The sequence below is a fragment of the Rosa rugosa genome, chromosome 1 (genome assembly GCF_958449725.1).
Source record: "Rosa rugosa chromosome 1, drRosRugo1.1, whole genome shotgun sequence".
Taxonomy (NCBI): domain Eukaryota; kingdom Viridiplantae; phylum Streptophyta; class Magnoliopsida; order Rosales; family Rosaceae; genus Rosa; species Rosa rugosa.
The window spans coordinates 38599309-38621325 of NC_084820.1; the positions used below are offsets into that span (position 1 = coordinate 38599309).

At 37.8% G+C, this 22017-nt stretch overlaps 1 protein-coding gene across 1 annotated transcript; it reads right to left on the reverse strand.

Annotated features, from left to right (window-relative positions):
• Positions 1–20624: 20624 nt before the first annotated feature.
• LOC133724845 (uncharacterized) lies at positions 20625–21632 on the reverse strand. Its single transcript, XM_062151725.1, has one exon. The coding sequence runs from the start codon at positions 21293–21295 to the stop codon at positions 20996–20998; it is 300 nt and encodes a 99-aa protein (XP_062007709.1). The 5' UTR covers positions 21296–21632; the 3' UTR covers positions 20625–20995.
• Between the last annotated feature and the right edge of the window lie 385 nt (positions 21633–22017).

The window sequence follows — 22017 nt, forward strand, 5'->3', positions numbered from 1 at the left end:
TCTGTTTTTCAGTATTTTATTTCCATAGCAAATCAACTCCTAAATTCACCAAATTTTGTGTGCTGGACCGCCTTGTGTGTCTAGTACGTCGCTGTAAATTTTCATATTTGGGTTGTTTTGGTTAGATTCGTAGTTTGTCTTTTGACTGCTGTTCAGTAGGAACTGCAGTCACGTTTTTGTGACTTTTGTTGAAGCACTTAGTTTAACTTAATCCTCTGCGGGAGACCCTTATTTCTCTATACTACGATTGACATATTTGCAAGAGAATAAGGAAAATCAATAGCTTTTAAATTTAGCTATCATTAACCACAAACCTAGTAACTGGGAAATTATACAGCCGAAGCTAGAAATTAACATTTGAAAAGCTCTGATTATTCTCTGCAATTATACCTAGAATTTTATTTTTGAAAAATAACTTACAGTTTGTGGTGTACAAGATAGGTAGCCAAAGAGTTGAAGTCAGTGCAGCAGCGCGCATTGCTTCGGGGATTAATCTTCTTGTAGACGTGACAAGAGGAAGGAGTGACAAATGTATAAGACAAAATGATATGGCAAGTTTAACAAAGAAACCCACATAGTAGCATGTTAACAGACTAAATCGGCCAACATACATTAATTGGAAAGTATATAGATACATGTGATGAAATCAAAAGTTTGAGAGTATAAATAATTGACTTTGAAGACACTATTCACTAATGAGAGAAGGAGATACTTCTCTCTAGCCTCGTTTCTTCCCCCTCTCCCTAACTCTTAGATCTAGGTCTTCATGGAAACTTTCTTATCTTTCTAATTCATCTCTACCACCATCTCCATGATCTATCTCCTCCATAATCCAACTTTTTTTCATTTATATTCTTCCCTTACCTCCAACGTACCTATCTTCGTTGCCATTAGTAATTGGTTCATAAAACAGCATTTGTCGGGTAGTACGGACGCTAGAACGACCCATTTCCTTTTGGGACGAAGGCGGGGGAGTTAACCTTCAGGACTCCAACATCTAGGCTTCGGTTACGGTTGGTTCCGTACTAAAAATCTTGGAACCAAAACTGGAACTGACCTCTTTAGATCGGTTTGGTTTGCCACTTTCAGAGACCAAAACTGATCAGAAACCGAACTGATCATAATCGGTTTAGCTTTGTTGGTTTTTCGATTCCTTTACTCTGTAACGTATAGCAAAAAGGAAAAATAACAAAAATATTATTCCTTTTTGTAACCAAAATTACAATTTAGTTGAACCAAATTTACAACATTGACAACAAAGTTATCACATTTGTTTTACACATTTACATATAATTGAACCAAATTACCACATCGATAACAATTTGTTCATAAACTTGTAAAAATATCGTAGGTGGAGTAATTACCTGTAATAGAACTAAAATTACCTAAAAAATAACTCTATTTACCACAATGACAACAAAATTGTTGTCAAATCTGTAAATGAGTGTATCACATACATGCAGGTACTATAGAATTTCCCGTTCTGGGGTTCCCGTTCTTTGTGTGTTTATTATTCTAAACAATTGAATGAAAGTGTGGCAAACCTTAGATGTTAGATATGCTCGAGATATGCTATTCATTCAATCTTGACTACTGCAAAACAAAAGAGAGCAGACTATCTATTACATTTTCAATAAAAAGCACGTATTGCACGAAGGTAAAGAGTAGGAGATATCTTACCCAAAAAAAATTTTAAAAAAAAAGGAATGAAGGATATCCTCAAATCTTACAAAGATATGCACCAAATTTAAAAATTAGACCCAATGAAAATGAGCTCAATTAGCATTATACGACTGCATTGCCCTCTAGATCAGATGAAATATGAGTAACACGTTTATATCAATTTGCAACGTGTGATGCTGACAAAATAAATTATTTGGAAAAAATAAATTAGTACAAGATTTTATCTCACCCTAGTTCCTCTCCCAAAACCCTAGCACGGCAACTTTGCCGCTCTCCCCTACCAGACCAGATCCATCACTTTTCTTCCTCATTCATGGCTTCCATTGATGTCGTCACTGCTAGCTTCGCTGCCTCCTTGGCTCTTGCTGAGGGTGGTAAAGCCCCGGACTTTGGAAAGATGGGTGGAGGCCCTGTGCGTAAGTCCCCTCCCAATCTTTTCTCCTTGGAAAACCTCTTACTCGCAAACCTGTGGACTCTGCTGCCTTCAAATCTCACTTCCTCCGAACATGGATGGTGGAAAAAGACTTTAGGGTACAGGAAAGGGAGGATAATCTTTTTTTGTTCTCTTTTGAATCAATCCGAGACAGGAATAAGGTTCTTAGAGGAGGAGTTTGGCGTTTTGATCGTGCTCCGGTTTGTCTGGAGGAGTACGATGGAGTACGTTCTACCTATTGCTGAGGTTTCGGTGAAACATGTTCAGGTTTCGGGCATCCCGCCGCTGTATGAGGAACCTGATAACTTTACTCTCATTTGGAACCTTTTGGGAGGTTTTCTGAATTATGATAAGAAAGAATTCCGGAAAGGAGTTATTCGAATCTTCTTCTTACATGATATCTCCAAACCCATTCTCTTTGAACGTAGAATTTTCTTGGCTGAAGGAGTTGAGCCTATTTTGAAATTTCAGTTTGAACACCTCAAGGGTAGATGCTCTCAATGTGGCCTAATTACTCATTCTGGGACCAAGTGTGAGGACCCTAATGCTGCAATCTCTACTCCTAGGGTTCTACACTTTGGTGGCCCCTCTACTGCTGGTGGTTCTTTCTCTTTCTCGACCCAAGCTAGTCGTGATTTACCTTTATCTTCTCCTTCTTTATTAAAGAAAAAGAAGCCTGTCATTTGAAGAAAGGAGGGACGATTTCAGGTTTGGACTCTTCTACTGGTACCGTGCAATGTATGGCTGAGGGTGAGATACTGCAGCCAACGACGAATATAGATGAGGTGGAGGTCTCGGGATCAGCCTCCATGGAAGTTGTTCTAAAATGCATTCCTCCTACTGAAGCTGTGTAGATGGAACCTAAGGTTTACAAGAAAAGAAGCAGGAATGGAGGATGTACCCCCTCCCCAAAGAAGTTTAAAACTATCCTGGGTGGTAAGCTTCTTACTCTTTAGGCCTCATCAAAAAGCCCGCGGATCAAGTGGGCCGATGGAGGCCCGCCGGCCCGGAGGGCCAAAAGCCCGACCCAGACCGTCAAAAAGCCCGCCATAGGCCCGGCCCGGTGGGTAGAGGTCCGGGCTTGGTTTAGGGGTTTGAAACCCGGCCCGGCCCGCCAAAATCCAGTTAGGCCCGGCGCGTAAAAGCCTGCAAACAAAAAATATTATATAAATAACACAGAAACTGTTGTGCAGAACACCTAACTTCTCTGAATTACTGGGAACTACTCGGATGGAATTAGGAGCTGTACCTTATATGCACGGAAAGCCCCATGTGTCTAGTTTCTGAGAAATTTTACGGTTTGTGATTCCGACTTTTATAGAAGGAGTTATGAAAATTTAAGTGAAGGCAGTTCAGCTTGAATGAGAATCTGCAACACAGAAACTGTTGTGCAGAACACCTAACTTCCCTGAATTACTGGGAACTGCTCGGATAAAATTAAGAGCTGTACCTTATATGCACGGAAAGCCCCATGTGTCTAGTTTCTGAGAAATTTTACGGTTTGCGATTCCGACTTTTGTAGAAGGAGTTATGGAAATTTAAGTGAAGGCAGTTCTGCTTGGACGGGAATCTGCAACATCTTTTACAAGTTCATGTCTAGAACCGAACTTCGCTGAATTATTGAAAACTGCTATGATAGAATTAGAAGCTGTACCATATATGCACGGAAAGCCCCATGTGTGTAGTTTCTGAAGAATTTTACGGTTTGCGATTCCGACTTTTCTAGAAGGAGTTATGGTAATTTAAGTGAAGGCAGTTCAGCTTGGACGGGAATCTGCAACATCTTTTGCAAGTTTATGTCTAGAAGGCCCATCACATATATTTGGAAATCTTCAGTGTGCCACATCATCATTATATGTGTGTGTGTCTCTTTGTGTGAGTGTGAATTTGTTGTAATTTGTCTTATGATGAAATTGGACGTTCTCGTACTTCTATATAGAATATGTGCATATATATTCTACGGGGGGTGTATTGTATTTGAATTTGTGTAGACTTTTTTTAATTGACAGACTTTTTTAAAAGTCCACAGACTCTTTAAAAAGTTAATAGACTGTTATTGATTTCTTAAAACCATTGATTTAATAGACTGTTATTGATTTCTTAAAACCATTGATTTTAGCAACAGGATTTTTATTGATTCTTGAAAATCTATATACTTTATTATGAAGGGGAAATGATCATTTACCCAATTTTGGGGTTAATTAACCCCACTTACCCAAACACTCTAAGAGATTGCCTACTTATCCAAACACTCTAAGAGATCATTTCCCTAATACCCAATTAAGTTTTTTTTTTGAGACAATTTTGCCCTCTCCTTCTTTGTCACTTAGAGAGAGAAGTCATCGGAGACCTTGCCGGACTCCGGTGACCAGTGGCCGGCCGCGGACTCCTGCAACCGGTCACCGGAATCCCGAATCCGGCTACCGGACTGGTGACCGGATTCCGGTATCTGATTTTATTACCCCCCAATAATACCCAGTAATCATATTATTGCCCCCCAATAATGAATGACTTCTATAAATTTTCTAGTAAATAAAAATAAAAAACAAAGAACACTGATAGCAGAAGAAGAAGAAAGAGAAAGTAACAGTAAAGGTAGAGAGAAATGATATAAAAGAATCCAATGTATTCTGATTATATTGAAGACTCAAGGATTACAAGTATTTATAGTAGTGAGTTAAGTACACAGATGAACAACACGTGTAAAGCAATGATAGCTGTCACCACATAACAAACCATGCATGCTTAACAGACTAATTAACCGACTAAGGACTAATTAGCTAACTAACTGATTATATGGTTCAACTAATTAACATTTTAACATAAACTAATTATCAATGATCGTCATATAGTGCTAACACCCCTCCTCAGCTTGATGGGGAGTGAGCAACATCAAGCTGGAACACAGATAAGAATGTTGAGGAGCACAAAGGTCTTTAGTAAACAGATCAGCAATTTGCTCTTTGGATGTGACAAATTGAAGCTTGAGAGAACCAGCCTTGACATGATTTCTAGTGAAGTGAACATCAACTTCAATATGCTTGAGTTTCGAATGATATACTGGATTGGTGGCCAAGGCTAGGGCAGATATATTGTCACAATGTAGGACTGGGACATCAACAAGAACAACATGAAGATCATCAAACATATGCAAAAGCCATACGATCTCTGAAGTCGTGTCAGCCATGCTTCTGTATTCAGCCTCTGTAGATGATCGGGAGACAGCGGTTTGCTTTTTGCTACACCAAGAAATGGGAGTGCCATGAAGAAGAATGACAAACCCGGTGGTTGATTTTCTGTCATTGGGATCACCAGCCCAATCAGCATCACAATAAGCATTAAGATGAGGTAAGCTAGGATGATTAGCACCCGTCCTGAAGAAAATGCCTTGAGTTAAAGTATGCTTGACATAACGAAGTATCCTTCTGGCTGCAAGGAGATGCACATATGTGGGACAATGCAAGAATTGACACACAGAATTGACTGCATATGTAATGTCTGGCCTTGTGAATGTGAGGTACTGCAAGCAACCAACAAGACTTCGAAACTGAGTAACATCATGTGAGTGCAAGGGAGTACCAGCATCCTTTAATAGTTTGAGACCTGATCTGCATGGTGTAGAGTGAACTTGACAATCATCAAGACCAGATTTATGGAGCAAGTCTTTAGCATACTTTCTCTGTGTGACAAATAAGCCAGTCGGCAGGTACTCGATTTCCAAGCCAAGAAAGAAATGTAATTTTCCCAAGTCTTTCATATCAAATTCACTTTGGAGTGCAATCTTGACAGCAGTAATGAGAGACTCACAATTACCAGTGATGATGATATCATCCACATAAAGTAATAAAAACACATAACATGTGCTGCAGTGATTAATAAAGAGGCTTGGATCAGCATATGAAGCAGTGAAACCAATTATAGGTAGAAAATTGGTGAATCTTTCATTCCAGGCCCTAGGAGCTTGCTTCAGGCCATAAAGAGACTTGTGAAGCTTACAGACAAATTTGGGAGCAGTTGAATCCACAAAGCCACCAGGTTGAGTCATGTAGACTTCTTCACTCAGTAAACCATGCAGAAAGGCATTCTTGACATCCATTTGATGTAGTTTCCAGTTATTATGTGCAGCAAGACAAAGAATAAGTCGAACTGTAGTATGTCTAACAACAGGAGAGAAAGTTTCATCATAATCAACTCCATATTCCTGACTAAAGCCACGAGCCACAAGCCTGGCCTTATGCCGAGCAATTGAACCATCAGCATGTCTTTTGACCTTGAATAGCCACTTGCAGGAGACAAGATTTTTCTTAGCAGGTAAGGGAACAAGTGACCGAGTTTGTTGTTGCATGAGTGCATTGTATTCTTCCTCCATAGCCTTTTTCCATTCAGGAACTTTGAGGGCATCTTTGTAGTTTTGAGGTTCAGTAGCACTAGGATCTAGGCTAAGTTGAGATAGAAGAGCACAAAAGCATTTCTTTTTCTGGATACCTCTCTTACTTCGTGTAAGCATAGAGTGAGAATTAAGTACAGGGGGAGAGATGCCTTCAATGGGATGTAGGATGTTGGATTCAGATACTTGTGCAGATGGATTAGAGTTGGAATCACAGTTGAGAACCATAGAAATGTGACCATTACCAGGCACAGTAGATAAGGATAATGCACCATTATTCTCAGCAAAGTGAATAACAGTATCAGCTGTATGTTCAAGTGGTGTTGTTGGTGATGAAGGGATGACAGGTGCAGGCAAGTCATGTTGAGTGTGGGACTGAGTTTGAGTTAAGCAAGTGATACTAGTAGGAACCTGAGAGTGAACTTGAGCAGACTGAACATGAGTAGATTTTGAAGCAGTCACATTCTCATTCTTTCCAGTCTGGACTTGAGCATTGCATACAGCATAAGGGAATGAGTTTTCTTCAAAGAATACATGCCTTGACACAATGTATTTCTTGAGACATGGACTGTAGCACACATAACCCTTGTATCCTGCTGCAAATCCAATGAATAAACACTTGATTGTCTTTGGTTGAAGCTTGTTTGATCTGTAAAGAGTCATGAGTGGATAGCAAGTGCAGCCAAAAACCCGAAGCATTTCAACATTTGGCACAGATTGATACAACAACTCATAGGGAGATTTCATATGAAGTACAGAAGTAGGCATCCTGTTTATTAAGAAGGCTGCAGTAGCACAAGCATGGAACCAAAACTGATTGGGAAGAGATGCATGTTGAAGAAGAGTAACAGCAGTTTCTCTAATGTGTCTATTTTTCCTCTCTGATACACCATTCTGCTCAGGAGTATAAGGACAAGAAATTTGATGATGAATTGCCTTTTGTGCTAGAAAGTCTTTGAACTTGTTATTGATGTATTCACCACCACCATCACTTCTAAAAGTTTTTACATATGCATTAAATTGAGTACTCACAATTGCACACAAGGATTTGAAGTAATCAAACACTTCATTCTTATTTTTCATTGGATACAACCAAGTGAATCTGGTACAATCATCAATGAACAAAATGAAATATATATATATATATATATATATATATATATATATATATATATATATATATATATATATATATATATATATATCCATCTAGAGAGAGATGAGGAGCAGGGCCCCAAACATCTGAATGTACAAGTTCAAAGGGTATACTGCTTCTAGATTGTGAACTAGGAAATGGAAGTTTGGGGAACTTACCTACCAAACATGGTTCACAGACTACACTATCATTATCAACAGAATATGCTATACTATTTTTCTCAAGCATGACTTTGATCACATCATTGGTGGGGTGGCCAAACCTCTGATGCCATAATGAATTCTTGATTTTTTGACCAAGATAAGCTGAATGATGAAAGGCAGTTGGAACCTTATTCTGGAGATGAGAAATGCTAGGAGCTGTTTGTGTAGATGATACTGTAGATGTAATGACTGAAGGCAGATCAAATGGTATAGGATATAACCCTTGCTTACTCAGTCCCTGATACAAAATTTTGCCCTGCACCTTGTCCTGTATGATACACATAAATTCATCAAACCAAACAGAACAGTTGTTCTGCTTGCAAAGTTGATAAATGGAAAGTAAGTGAGCAGCAAGTTCAGGGATTAGTAGAACATTATTAAGTTTAAAAGAACCAAGCATTGCATCACCAGTGTGGGTAATATGAAGCTGTTTACCATTACCAATCTGCACACCATCATTAGTTGGATAGGAAGTTATGTTGTTTAGGAGCTGCAAATTATTGATCATGTGGTTGGTTGCTCCTGTGTCAGCAAGCCAATATTGTGGTGCAAGATTGGTAGCAGCAAGCATTGCAGTGGCAGTGGCATTTTCATTGTCATAATCATTTTGTTGTCGAGGAAATCCAATGATGAAGTAGCATTTGTCTGCAGTATGACCAGGTTTACCACAGTATTGACATCCTCCTTGATTCACCCCATTGTTGCCTTGTTGATTATTTGGAAGAGACCTGCATGTTTTGGCACTATGACCAACCTTGTTACACCACTGACAGGTGATAGAGTTGCCAGTATTAACAGTGTTCCTGAATCCACCATTCTGATTAAAAGCTCCATTTTGGGAATTCCCCCTTCCACCAAAGTTGTTACCATTGCCTCTGCCATCATTGTTATTAGGCCTGCCATTACCTCGACCAGCATAAAAACCAACAAATGCAGGAGGTGGACTGAACATTGGAAATGAAGGGATTGATGTTAAGCCATAAGGCATGGCAAGAATTGGAACATAAGGAGTCTGTGTGGATAGTGGATAGGCAGGCATGTTTGGAGATGAAAATCCAGGTGGAATAGCAGGAGCAGGAGATGGTAAACTCTTAGTAGTGTAACTTGTAGAAGCAGCATTGGGCACAGAAGATTGGACAGTTGAATTCTGCAAAGGTAATTGAGTCTGAGCTTGCATGATAGGAGTTGTGACTAGAAGCTGCATAGATGTATGAGATTGGGAAATAGGAGTTGTAGAGTTGGTGCATGATGTTGGAACAGCAGATATGGGAGCAGCTTGAGCATTAAGGGCATTAAGATTGCAGTTTGCAAGCATAGCAGTGAGTAGACTCTGAATGCCAGGAACTTCATTGCTAATGTCCATTTTTGTAGCTTTAAGAAGAGTCTTAAGTTGACTCAAAGGTGCACAGGTGAATTGAGCTCTTATAACAGTTTTAATAGCTGCAAACTCTGATGGAAGACCATTAAGCACAGTTACTACAATATCTTCATCATCAATAACCACACCAACAGTTTCAAGAGCATCTTTTGCTACCTTTATCTTATCAAGGTATGTCTCAATATCATCTGAGCCTTTCTTTACATTCTGCATGTTAGATTTCAACTGTAAGATATTTTGCTTGTTAGCATCAGCGAATTTCAACAAAATGCCTCTGCCATAAGTCTTGAGCGGATTTGCTTCCCACAGCACAATTCATGGCAACAGCACTAAGAGTTTGACCAATCATATTGACTATACTCTGATCCTGTGTCTTCCATGCTATGTAATCAGCTGAGGGAGCAGTTGTGGAGTCACCAGTGAGTGACGCAAACTGAGGTGGACATGGAGTAGAGCCATCCACAAATCCAAAAAGATTTTGACCTCTGAGAAATCCACGAAGACTTATCTGAGTTGCAGAACAACAATCAACGAAGAATAGACGAAGATCTCATAGATTTGCATATGAAACTTTGGATTTTCAGTGCTCCAAGGTCGCAGCCTGGGCTCTTGATACCATGATAGCAGAAGAAGAAGAAAGATAAAGTAACAGTAAAAGTAGAGAGAAAAGATATAAAGGAATCCAATGTATTCTGATTATATTGAAGACTCAAGGATTACAAGTATTTATAGTAGTGAGTTAAGTACACAGATGAACAACACGTGTAAAGCAATGATAGATGTCACCACATAACAAACCATGCATGCTTAACAGACTAATTAACCGACTAAGGATTAATTAGCTAACTAACTGATTATATGGTTCAACTAATTAACATTTTAACATAAACTAATTATCAATGATCGTCATATAGTGCTAACAAACACAACTAATTGATTATACGCATTTATATACGTGTAATTATATCTAAAACACTAGAATTAAGCTAATTCTCATGTCAATTATTATGTAATTAATCCACTTTTATTTATTTTGTAGAAAATAAGCGGAGTTACGAAAACGAAAGAAAATGGTGCGAAATTGGAGAAAATTGGAGTTTCCGACAAAAGGACCAAAAGTCAACACCGAGTCAACCGTAATCGATGGCGTGAAGGAGCGGCATCCAATTGCCTCCAATAATTTGTGCGGAATTTCAAGAAGAAGAGAAAAAAAGAAAACAATAATAAATAATGCAGCTTAGGTTAATTAAGTTAATTAATCACTTGATTAAGTTATTTGATCACTTGATTAAATTAGCTTAATTATTAAGCTGCGGTAGAAGCCGTGCACGTGCAGCAGCGCAGCAACTTAATTATGGTTCAATTAATCAATGGATGCAGCCACTCCGTTGTTGACACGTAGCAACCCTTCTTGGCAAAGATGACTCTCACCTCACATGCTTTCCCTCACGTGCCTATTTAACCCTCAGACTGCAGCACCATATATAATCATCCCTTCACTCTCTCTCTAACATCAACACAGACGCCGCACTCACCATTCTCAAAGGGGGAGGGCTGGGCTGCTGCCCTCTCTCTCCTCCCCTTACGTTTTCCATTCTCTTCATTAATTTTTGTGAGTATTTGTGAGTATTCTCTTCATTCCCTCCCCTTACGTTTTCCATTCTAAGCATCAAAGGACTTCAACATCATCAAGATTTGAAGATTGGGTAAAAGTTGGGAGCTATAAATCAAGGCTTGTCATAATTGCTTCATAGCAATTGTGACTTGTTTTTTGTTACTTCTCACTTCTTTTCATCTTTTCCTCTTTGTTGGTGTTTGTTGATGTTAATTTAATTATGGGTAGTGAGTAATTTCTTTATTGGGGGTTAGGGTTGTGTGCCCTTGCCCAAATTTGATGTAATAGATGCTTAATTTAATTTATATATGAAATTTGTTAATTATTGGATGCTTGTGTTTTGTGATAATTGATTAGAATGCATGCTTAGGAATTGTCAACTCTTGGGTATGTGTTTTAATATGTCTAGATTAAAATTTAGTGGACGACATCTTTAGATTTTAGAGCTAGAATCCCGATTTAATAATCGTGGGAAATACAAGCATGGTTCACTACATGATTAGCTTGATCGCGGTTATTGTGAGCTTAGTTGCCTCATTCCTTAATCTCTAAGCCTCTTGATGTGAATTAGTGACCCTTGAACCGGCTCTAATTCATGTCAAGTGAGTTCCTACGGCCCTTGAACCGGAGTAGGAATACCATGAAAGGGAATTTCGGCCCTTGAGCCTTGAAAAGCCTTGGGTACGGCTTCTACCATCTTTAATAAATTGCACGTAAATCAAATTAGCATCTAGAGCATTGAATTAGGGTTAGGAATCATCCCTAACTACCAATCCCATATTTATATCATTTCTTACTTTTCTTTCCTTTATTTAATTTAGTTGTTAATTAAAGTTTCTATTTAAATTCTTGCACTTTAGTTATTAGAAATTCAAATTACTATTTTCGGTGACAATTTCCGACTCATTGTAAATAACCATCACTAGGCTCATAGCGTTGATTAGGCTTCGGTGCAAACCAAAGCCGAGCATTGCTAAGGCTTGGTGCCTTAGAGTAGCATTTTTATTTATTTTCTTTTTCTTTTTCTTTTGTTTGCTAAGTGTCTTTATTTCCGATGACCCAAGGATTGTGGGTTAGCCACTAATCCCCGTGGTACGATAACTTTGGGCATAATATTTCCCTATCTTGACAATGATACGTACGCTTGCGTAAATGTCTATCAAGTCAATAATGCAATCCAAATGCAAAGCAAGATAATAACTCGTTGCCTCTTCAATAGTCAAGTATCTTCTAGTAGAACTTGACTCAAATGAATGATTATTACTCTGTCTAATTAGTTTGTTCTCATTTCTAATCTCCCAATCAACTTAAAGATACAATATAGATCACTTGATGCTTATGGTTAATTATTCTCATCAATTTTGTTTTCACCTATTAACATATTTCATAAAAATATTGATCAATGTCTTGATCAATATTTGGGTAGACCACAATATTTGGGTCTTAGGGTTTCATAAATCATTTTTTATTGCTATTAGGGTTCTAAGTATCACAATTGAACAAAAAAAAATCACATTCAACAACTACAATGAACGTGTAGGGTATCAAAAAATATTGATATCATGAAAAATTAGAGAAAAGATAAGAATAAACAAGAAATAGAGATGATAGATAACCAACCTCTTTGCGAGCAGAGAGAAAACTTTGATAGATGAAAAAAAAAAAATCTTTGATAGACTTTTGCAAATCTTTGGTCTGGTGGCTAGAAAATTATTGGAATTTGGTATGTATAGTTAACACTACAAAGTCCATGATTATCCTTGATTTTCTAATTCCATAAATATGAATGAAATTTTGAATACCTCTGAGCTTTTATTCATTTTTAAAAGTCCTAATTGAATATCCCTAGATTTTGGTGGAATTCATAGTCTTTAAAAATCCTAATCGAATACCCCAAGACTTTCATGGACTGCTGAAAGTCTATATTGAATACACCTAGACTTTTAAATTTCATAGATTTCTTAAAAAGTTCCACTAATTCGATCGATTGACCGATTCGATCGGATTCGAAAATATGGTGAAATTAGCTAAAATTTTTACCACACCGATAATTTATTATAATAATCTCATCCAACGGTCAGTTTTTCCATTTTATTTGAATTGATAGAGATTTCCCTTTGGAGTGTATGATATATAAATATAAGTTTATAAGAGTAACTAAGTTTGACCTAGCTGATCGAATTAGAAACGAGAACCAAATTGGCTGGATTTTCTACAACCACCATAAAACATTACAATCTCTCCATCGAGCGGTTGGTTTATCCGAATTCATTTTCCATCGATGGAATTTTTCGAATGAACCTCAACAATTTAAATGCAATGTATAAGTCAATACAACTTTAGGAGGCACATTGGTATAGGCCAACGTCTTTGTAATTAAAATTGAAGTTTTTATCTCATGTTCACGCACATCGATCAATGGAATATTTACAGACGTGATGTGAAAAAATAAGCGCGTTTCGCGGTCGTCATGCCATCGGTCAACTAAGAAGACATACAAGTGACGACGGTTGACCAATTCGATCGAATTCGAAAATATGGTGAAATTGGCTAAATTTTTTACCACACTCATAATTTATCATATCCAATTGTTGGTTTTTTCATTTTCTTTGAATTGATAGAGGTTGCTCTTTAGAGTGTATGATATATAAATATAGGTTTATAAGAGTAACTAAATTTGACCTAATTGATCGAATTCGAAACGAGAACCAAATTGGCTGAAATTTTTACAACCACCATAAAACATTACAATCTCTCCATCGAACGGTTGGTTTCTCCAAATTCATTTTCCACTTTATGTTTGCTTTAAAATGAACCTCAACAATTTAAATGCAATGTATAAGTTATACAACTTTAGGAGGCAAATTGGTATAGACCAACGTATTTGTAATTAAAATTGAAATTTTTATCTTATGTCCACACACATCCATCGATGAAATATTCACAAACGTGATGTAAAAAAATAAGCACTTTTCGCGGTCGTCACGCCATCGGTCAACCAAGAAAACATACAAATGACTACGGTTGACCAATCCGATCGGGTTCAAAACTATGGTGAAATTGACTAAATTTTTAACCGCACGCATAATTTATTGTAATAATCACATCCAACGGTCGGTTTTTCCATTTTCTTTGAATTGATAGAGGTTGCTCTTTGGAATGTATGATATATAAATATAGATTTATAAAAAAATTAGTGTCTTTAAATATTTAAATAAAGCCCACAAGGCCCGTCCCAAAAAAGTCTGCAAGGCCCGGCCCGCCATTATTTAAAAATATAGTAAGGTCCGGCCCGACTCGGCCCAAGCCCGCTATGAATGGGCCCGGCCCGTTGACGAGGCCTATTACTCTTCAAGCAGATGCTATGGGTTTGGTGGAACCTGACAAAGAAAGTGAGCAAGGCATCCTGAAGAAGAAGGTTGGCAGGCCTCTGGGGAGTAAGAATAAGAATCCTCGTCCTCAAAAGATGGTGAGTAGGACTTCCTTGCGTCTTACTTACCCTACTACTGAAACTGTTCAGGAGATTAGCCCTATAGAGAAGGGCAAAGGTAAGCTCTAGGCTTCCTTTCGGTACCTAGCAGTTGAAGCTTCAAGTCTGTTGCTATTTAAGTTTAGTTGCTCTAATTGTACATCAATTGAGGTCTTTAGGCAATTAGGGTTACTCTAGCAAGGATTTAGGTAGTGTTGGATTTGCCTTCATTGGCTAGGTCAAAAGTTGTGCTTATTTTGTTCAACAGTGAGGGTTACCTGTCATGTGTTTGGTAACTTAGACCATCTATGTTTTATTTGGTATAAGACAGCATATGATGTACGTGCCTTCTGGCCATGGATAAGTTAATGAAATTATCTCTTTCTCTAAAAAAAAAAAATTTATTCGGATAGCAAGCTTGCCAATATTTTAATTAATAGCAATTTCTATAAAACTGAATTATAAGGTTTCATTGCTTGTCACAATTTGTCATTCCTTTTCTTGGCATGTTTTAGGTTACATGGGAGTTAATTATTAGGGTGGTATAGAGGGACACCAGAGGCTGTCTTTACCCTCACCTCGGAGACATGACTAAAATTATGGATTTAACTGGGAAAAATATATTACTTCCTTACTTTTACTCTATATTCCGATCACCAATCAAACATAATAATTCCTTAGTTAATGAAACCTTAACCACCAAGTTGCAAATTAGCTTCATGTAACTTTACCACAAAGTTAACCACGAACCTAGCAACTGGGGAAAATATTTAGCCGAAGCTAGAAACTAACATTGGAAAAGCTCTGATTATATATTTCCTGTGATCACAAAGCGTCAAACAATCAACTAAATGAGAATCAAAACCCTAAAGAAAATTCTGTTGTCCCTATCTCAGAGTTCAAAAGTCATCAGATACCAAAATTGCATTAAACTAAAGCACCCGCAGATCCTTCGTTCGTTTCAATTCAGCCACCTATACCAACGACATGCTCTGATAAATTGAGTTTTGGTTGTCAGAAGCAGCTGAAACAAGTATCAATTAAAGTTTTTTTTTTTTTTTTCCTCAGAGAATGTGGGTGTCAATCCATTGATGAATATAGAGAATATTACATATAATCGCTCATCCAAGAAAGCGCTCCTACAAGATTGAGTCATCCTTAGAGAGCCCTTGAGCTGAACCCGAATTGGAGCATAAGAATAGGGCTACCTAAAATGAAAAACTATCCAACATCAGCAGAAGTAACTAGTAACCTGACACTATTAGGGAAAAGACCGAAACGAAACCAAGAATTAACCCTAATATTATTCATTGTACCTAAGAAGCGCCCTACAAAACGGGACATCCCTAGAGAGCAATGATAAAAAAAAACTTAAACTATGCTAGCCTAAAAAAAAAAAAAGAAGCAAAAAACGTCTAAACAGACTGGGCCAAAAATAGGTAGGCCCAGCCCTTAGCCGACATAGCAAGATGGAAGCTAAAGCATCACAGCACTCCACCCTTGACCACGACCCAAACCGAGATCCACCTGGCGGCTGTTTGCACCAACCGGGGGCCCACCGTTGTCGACCTCCATCGCCTGCAAGTCCCGCGCTTTATTCAGACCAAAAGCACGTCGTGCAGCCAAACAGAGCCAACCAACCAAAGCGATCACACGACCATGATGGGTGTAACGCCCCAAACTGCACCTCACTAGCTTGAGCACGTCACAGTGCCGTGAGACCCCGAAACATAAACCGAAGGTTCGATTTACGTTCCAGAAACCCGCAAGGCATTTTATTAAATAATTTTTCGTAAACCGCACAGCGAAAACGTTTAAAATAATATTGAGGTGAAAACTTTAAAACTTTAAATTCAAATGTTCGTCCAGGACTTAACGTTGCAAACAACCGAGGAATAAAGGACTTAGCATAAAACAAACAAATTGTGACAAGTTCCAAAAATATAATTTTAAGGAACAGGAATAAGATTGAAACTCAGAACCTGACTTCTATTGAAATATGCACACCCAGCTCCGTCCGCTCCAATCCCGTTCCTAGTGCACAGTACCTGCAACCACACTGTTGTAGGGGTGAGCTTTCGTCCACGCTACTCAATAGGGGCTTCACCCGACTAGGTTTGAAAACCGACACATAAGATAATAATTTGGGATCCCAATATGAAAAAGTTAAACCATTTCTTAAAAGAACGACAAACTTTAAATATCTTTCGGACTCAAAATCGGATGCACGAAACTCAAAGAAATGCATAATACCTGATGGCCAGTCCCATGGAACAACTACACGGCCTTACCTCAAATAAAATCATCACCAGGTAAGCGTAGTGAGAGTGTCCACTTACGCCATATCACCTAGAAATAGTGCCACACCTCAGAGGATGTCAGACACCATTCCGTCCATACGGCCCCTCCGGAGGTTTAGGGGATCGAAGCCCAAGGAATCGCTATGTTCCACTCACTCTCAAGCCATCAATAACCAAACCATGCAACTCAAATATGCATAAACGTTTAATTCAAAACGGAAAACAACTAACCGAATGAGTCCCAAGTCCCCTACCTGGATTTTGATGCTTTCTCTCACGTACTCCGAGAGTCGCGAACCTTTCGTTCCTCGGGTAACTGGAGTCCTAGATTCCGACATAATTAACATTAATAATCTGTCGAACAAATATTTAAAGCCAACCCTTCCTGGTTTGACTAGGAGTTGACCAAGGTTCACCCAAGTTGACCAATGTTTGACCAATCACCACAAATTCGATAATTATCCCAATTACCGAATATTTTATCATTTATCACTTTTAGATTTTTCACCAATCATAACCATATCAAGATGTTTCTCAAATCAACACAATTTCCTTTTCAATTAGGTGCACCCTGAAAATTACTAAGGGCACCCAACATTAAACTTGAACCATAATTAGCTTTCTATTTAAATACAGATCCCATAATAAGCAAAACTATGATTATGCCATATTGAAAATAGTAAAAATACCATGGCATAACCTGGAAATTTTCTAAGTAATTTTCTAAAATCCCATAACTTCGGAAAATGACTATAAATAGCTCGGGTATCGGGAAAATTCCCCAAAAATTCCCACGAACTCGTCGTGTCGTGTACTTTATTATCCAACACTTAAATTGAAGATTTCACTTTATGAAAATTTCTGAAAATATTCTCGAACACTTTGACAATTGTCGAGATCGCGAAATAATTTCTCGTACGATCATCAATAAGTTCAACACATTTTTTTCCGGGGCTCACAATGGGCCACAACACCTCCACCACGCAACCCCTATCGTGCATAGCCTCACCTGCGCCATCATCTCACGAAACACAACCAACAGACCCGAGACAAACCAAATCGGAAACGATCTAGCCGTCTTGCCAAGGCGCTAATTCTCCCCCATCACCCACCTCCCACCCCGGTTGGGATGGAAGAGCAACGCTGAGGCAAGGAAGGCCAGTCTGACGATGACGTCGTGGTGACGCGCTACCAGATGGAGCAAGATATAAAGGCAGTGGTTGTTCCTCTTAAAGAGAAAACCTAGAGAGCAGCCCTACAACTCATGAGTTATTTGTATCAATTAAAGTTTAGATAGATAAAAGATGAGCTTAGAGTTTGTGGTGTATAAGATATGTAGCAAAAGTGTTGAATTCCAGTGCAGCAGCGCGCATTGTTTCAAGGATTAATATTCTTGTAGATGAGAGAATTAGGAAAAACAAAACGCTGAGAGACGAGAGAAAATTGTGTGCGTGTAAGAGTGCACATGAGGGGAGCAATTGGCATGACAAACAAAGTCATTAACAAAGAAACCCACAGTGTAGCAGTTAGATATTTAGTAAACTCTCTTTCTTGAATCTTTAGTCACTAATGATTTTCAATGGGTGCGGCTATTGCCCCACCCTACCATTTTCTTTGTTCACCCTACTTGCTCATTACACCCTATATTTTAATTTCAATTATTAAATTTACTTATCTAACCCACTTTTCTTTCCATCACATATCCAATTAAAAAAGAAATTTTTTCTTTAACGAAAATTTTTATTTAATTTATATCAATAAAAAAACTAAAATATATTAAAGTTTCCTAATAAAATCATAATCTAATTTACCTCTATTTGTTTAATTTTTTCTTTTTAGTTTCAATGTTCATCTATCCAATCCATGTCAAAAGATTAGTAAGTTAACTACTATGAGCAATGAAGATGAGATTGATTTTTTTTTTTTTTTTGAGGGAAGGACGTCAACTTTAATAATCAAAAGAGATTAACGATTACAGTTCGAGAGTACAAACTCCTTAATACTTGGAGGAATAGAACCCACCCAAGAAACATCTAAATGAGAATGTAAAGCTAGATTAGCAAGCTTATAAGCTGCTGTGTTGGATTCACGATAGACATGAGAGAAGGAAGCTCCAGGAAGAACCTGCAAAGAGGCCACAATGTCTTCAATGATGAGACCTAGAACAGAGAGGTTGCCACCACTGTCCTTAGTAGCATTCACCAGAGTCAAACAATCCGACTCAAAGCTAACGGGGAAAAGGCCATGATCAGTAGCTAGCCTACAAGCCATGCGCCCAACCAAAGCCTCCATCTCTTCCGCCGAGGAGGTTCGAGGGATAAACCAACACCTACCTGCTACCACCACACCATCATGGTCTCTAAAAAGAACTCCCAGACCCCCGCGCTTAGAATGAGGATCAAAAGCCCCATCAGTATTTGCTTTTAACCACCCAGCTGGTGGTGGTAGCCAAGGTTTAGGAACTCGCCTCTGTAAGGACGAAGATGCAGATTTCCGAACTGATTGAAAGGTGAGAAACTCAGTTCGAGTTTTAAAGAAAAGCTGGAACATACTCAAAGGGTATTTCATATTTTAAATTTTTTACTTTCGGTGTTCACAAAGGGTATTTCAAAGATTTTGATGAAGTTAATGAATTAATTTTTACTTTTGATTCCACTAATAGTTTTGTGAATTGAATAACGAATTTACGATGAGGAATCAACAAAAAGACATAAAAAATAGTAAATTCAAATTTGGGTGGAGAAGATGAAGATTGATATTATCCAATGAGAAATTGAGTAATCTTTGTATTTAATTAATTTGTTATGTATTTAGTTTTCCTTATAGATTTGAATTTTAGAAAATTAGTGTATTTATTGGTCATTTTGCACATGGGTAATATAGTCTTTCAAAAATTCAAATGTTTGTAGGGTGAACTGAGAAAATAATAGGGTGGCAATAGACGCTCCCTTTTCAATTTGGCACAAAATTAATGGTCAATTTGCTTATGAAAAATAGATCCCACAATAGATCATCTAAAATGGTAAAAAAAAAAATGGTCTTTTAGTGGATGTGTCTTCTATCTATATATTCAATTGCAATTAAATCACGGACAATTCTTAGGTTCACCCCTATGGTGAACAAGCATATTCACCTCCATTGTCGATTAACATACTTTTACTTAAAAAATTTATAGTCCAACGGTCCATATCTTAAATTAGCCTTTAAAGATCATCTTTGTAAAAAAATCAATCGAATCGAAAATCGTTTAATTATCTAATTGAATCAAACAAATGGATGGTTCTAACAATACTTACTACTATTAGAAAATTATAAAGTTATTATGCGTTAATCACAAGAGATGGTGAATATACTCATTCACCTAAGGGATGAACCTAAAAATTGTCCTTAAATCACACATCAAGATTAAAAAATATGAAAATATGATTTTCTTCACATATTCAAACTACTCCATTTCCTCTGCAGGTAAATAAGAGCTTCAACTGATTCAATTATTCCACACAAGAGATAATGAACTCCTGTGTAAATCAATTACTCTATTTTTAGTAACCAAAGAAGAAAAGAAGAATTTTTGCAGCCGCAGAAACGATCAAAAGCTAGAAATCAAGCAATCGATCGTTGGTCTGTCAACTTCAATTTTTTTTGGTACTGTGTTTTCAATTCTTTTGGTTTTGTTTTTTCAAAACTTTATGAATTTCTTTTGATTTTTCTTTTCAATTATGTGTAACTAATTCTCATAGTTAGGAGTTGTTTTAAAGCACCGTACATCATTACCATGGTGCTTTGATATTTTATTTTATTTCCTTTATAAAATGATGAGAACCAATTTTACTAGATCGTCGATGAATTCTTATATAATGACTTTGGATGCACACACACTCAGTATCCAATTTCGTCCAAATATCTCCATTTCTGCATGAAAACTGAAAAGTACAAAAGTGATGCAAAAGAAAGAAAGAAAAAACATCTCCACTTCTGCATACGAATGTTGAACAGTACAAAAGTGACAGGAAAATCCAGACTCACGGGTAAATATTTCTCTTATTATCTCCTTTCTTACACAAGTGGTGGTATAGCCTATCACAGCAACCAAGCCACTCGCAGCAGTTTGAGTGGTCCAATAGGCCTTGATACTATGCAAATCACAAAGTATTGCAGCTGAAATTTGACATATATGTTTTCTAAATACCAATGATAGGATCACAGTACACGTTAAATATGCTAAATGGAATAAATGCTTGGCAGCAAATTCAACATGGAAAACAAACAATAATAGAACTATTAGTTAACAGAAACAGAGGAACACTACAGGGGTTTTGGTTGCTGCAGACTTAGAGTTTCAACTGATTAGCCAAATGGGTCATCCTGCTTCTAGCTAGGAGCTCTCAAACTACTTTTGGTGCATGTGTGCGACTTACCAGGCAGAATATTCAAGTCAATGTCAGAAAACGAAGAATATGATGCACAAACTCTCTTCCCTGATCCACAAACGCTCTTCCTTGCAGGCTTCGCAGCATGCCATCCAACCTTGCACGGTAGCTCGATGCAGCACCAGACAACTGTTAACGGGCATGAAATGCACAGCAAGCAAGCACTGTAAAGGAACTCTGTGGCTTTATCACAGCGTTTCGATTTTTGTCCCCTAGAAGAACTGGACGGCCATGCCTCCATATTGCTTCTTCTCACCTAACCGTATGATCTAACATGCTGTATATATGGCTTTGGACATTGATGAGCCATCTTACTAGGAAAGCTTGCAGATTTTCCTTTATAGTTTATAAGCTTATCCAACTTGCTGTTCAATGTTTACTTCTCTCTTCCTTTTTCTATTCTACCACTTTATACATATCCTTTTTCACTTTTTATCGTCTTGGACTCTTGGCCACTGGGAATATGTCCAAGATGCCTTCTGCAATACATTTTCGTCAAGGACCACCTTTTTGGTCCTATGAGCAAGTCGTAGCATAACATACATTACAGAATCATTCTCTCTTTCTTCCATCCGCCACCCCCACCCCCACCCTTATCCTCTTCAAAGTTAAATCTTTTACCCTAAACATATAATCTAATGGCAGAAAACCATTGGGCCTCTTTATATATCCATACAATAAGGAAATATGATTTAGGGTTCACGGAGTACAACCATTAGAATCTTACTCCAACCATATCAATGGTGCATGGATACATAAACAGGTCTATTCACATTACAGAATCAGATTCTAATATAGAACGTCTGATGAAATCAAAGCATATAATAAAATCTATATGGATGTCAGGGTAGCATATGGCTGTACTTGGCCATGCCACCAAAGTCAGTTTGGTTCAGACTAAGCTTTGTGTAACCACAACAGTCTGAAAACCAATACAATATTAGGCTAAACAAAAGTTCATAT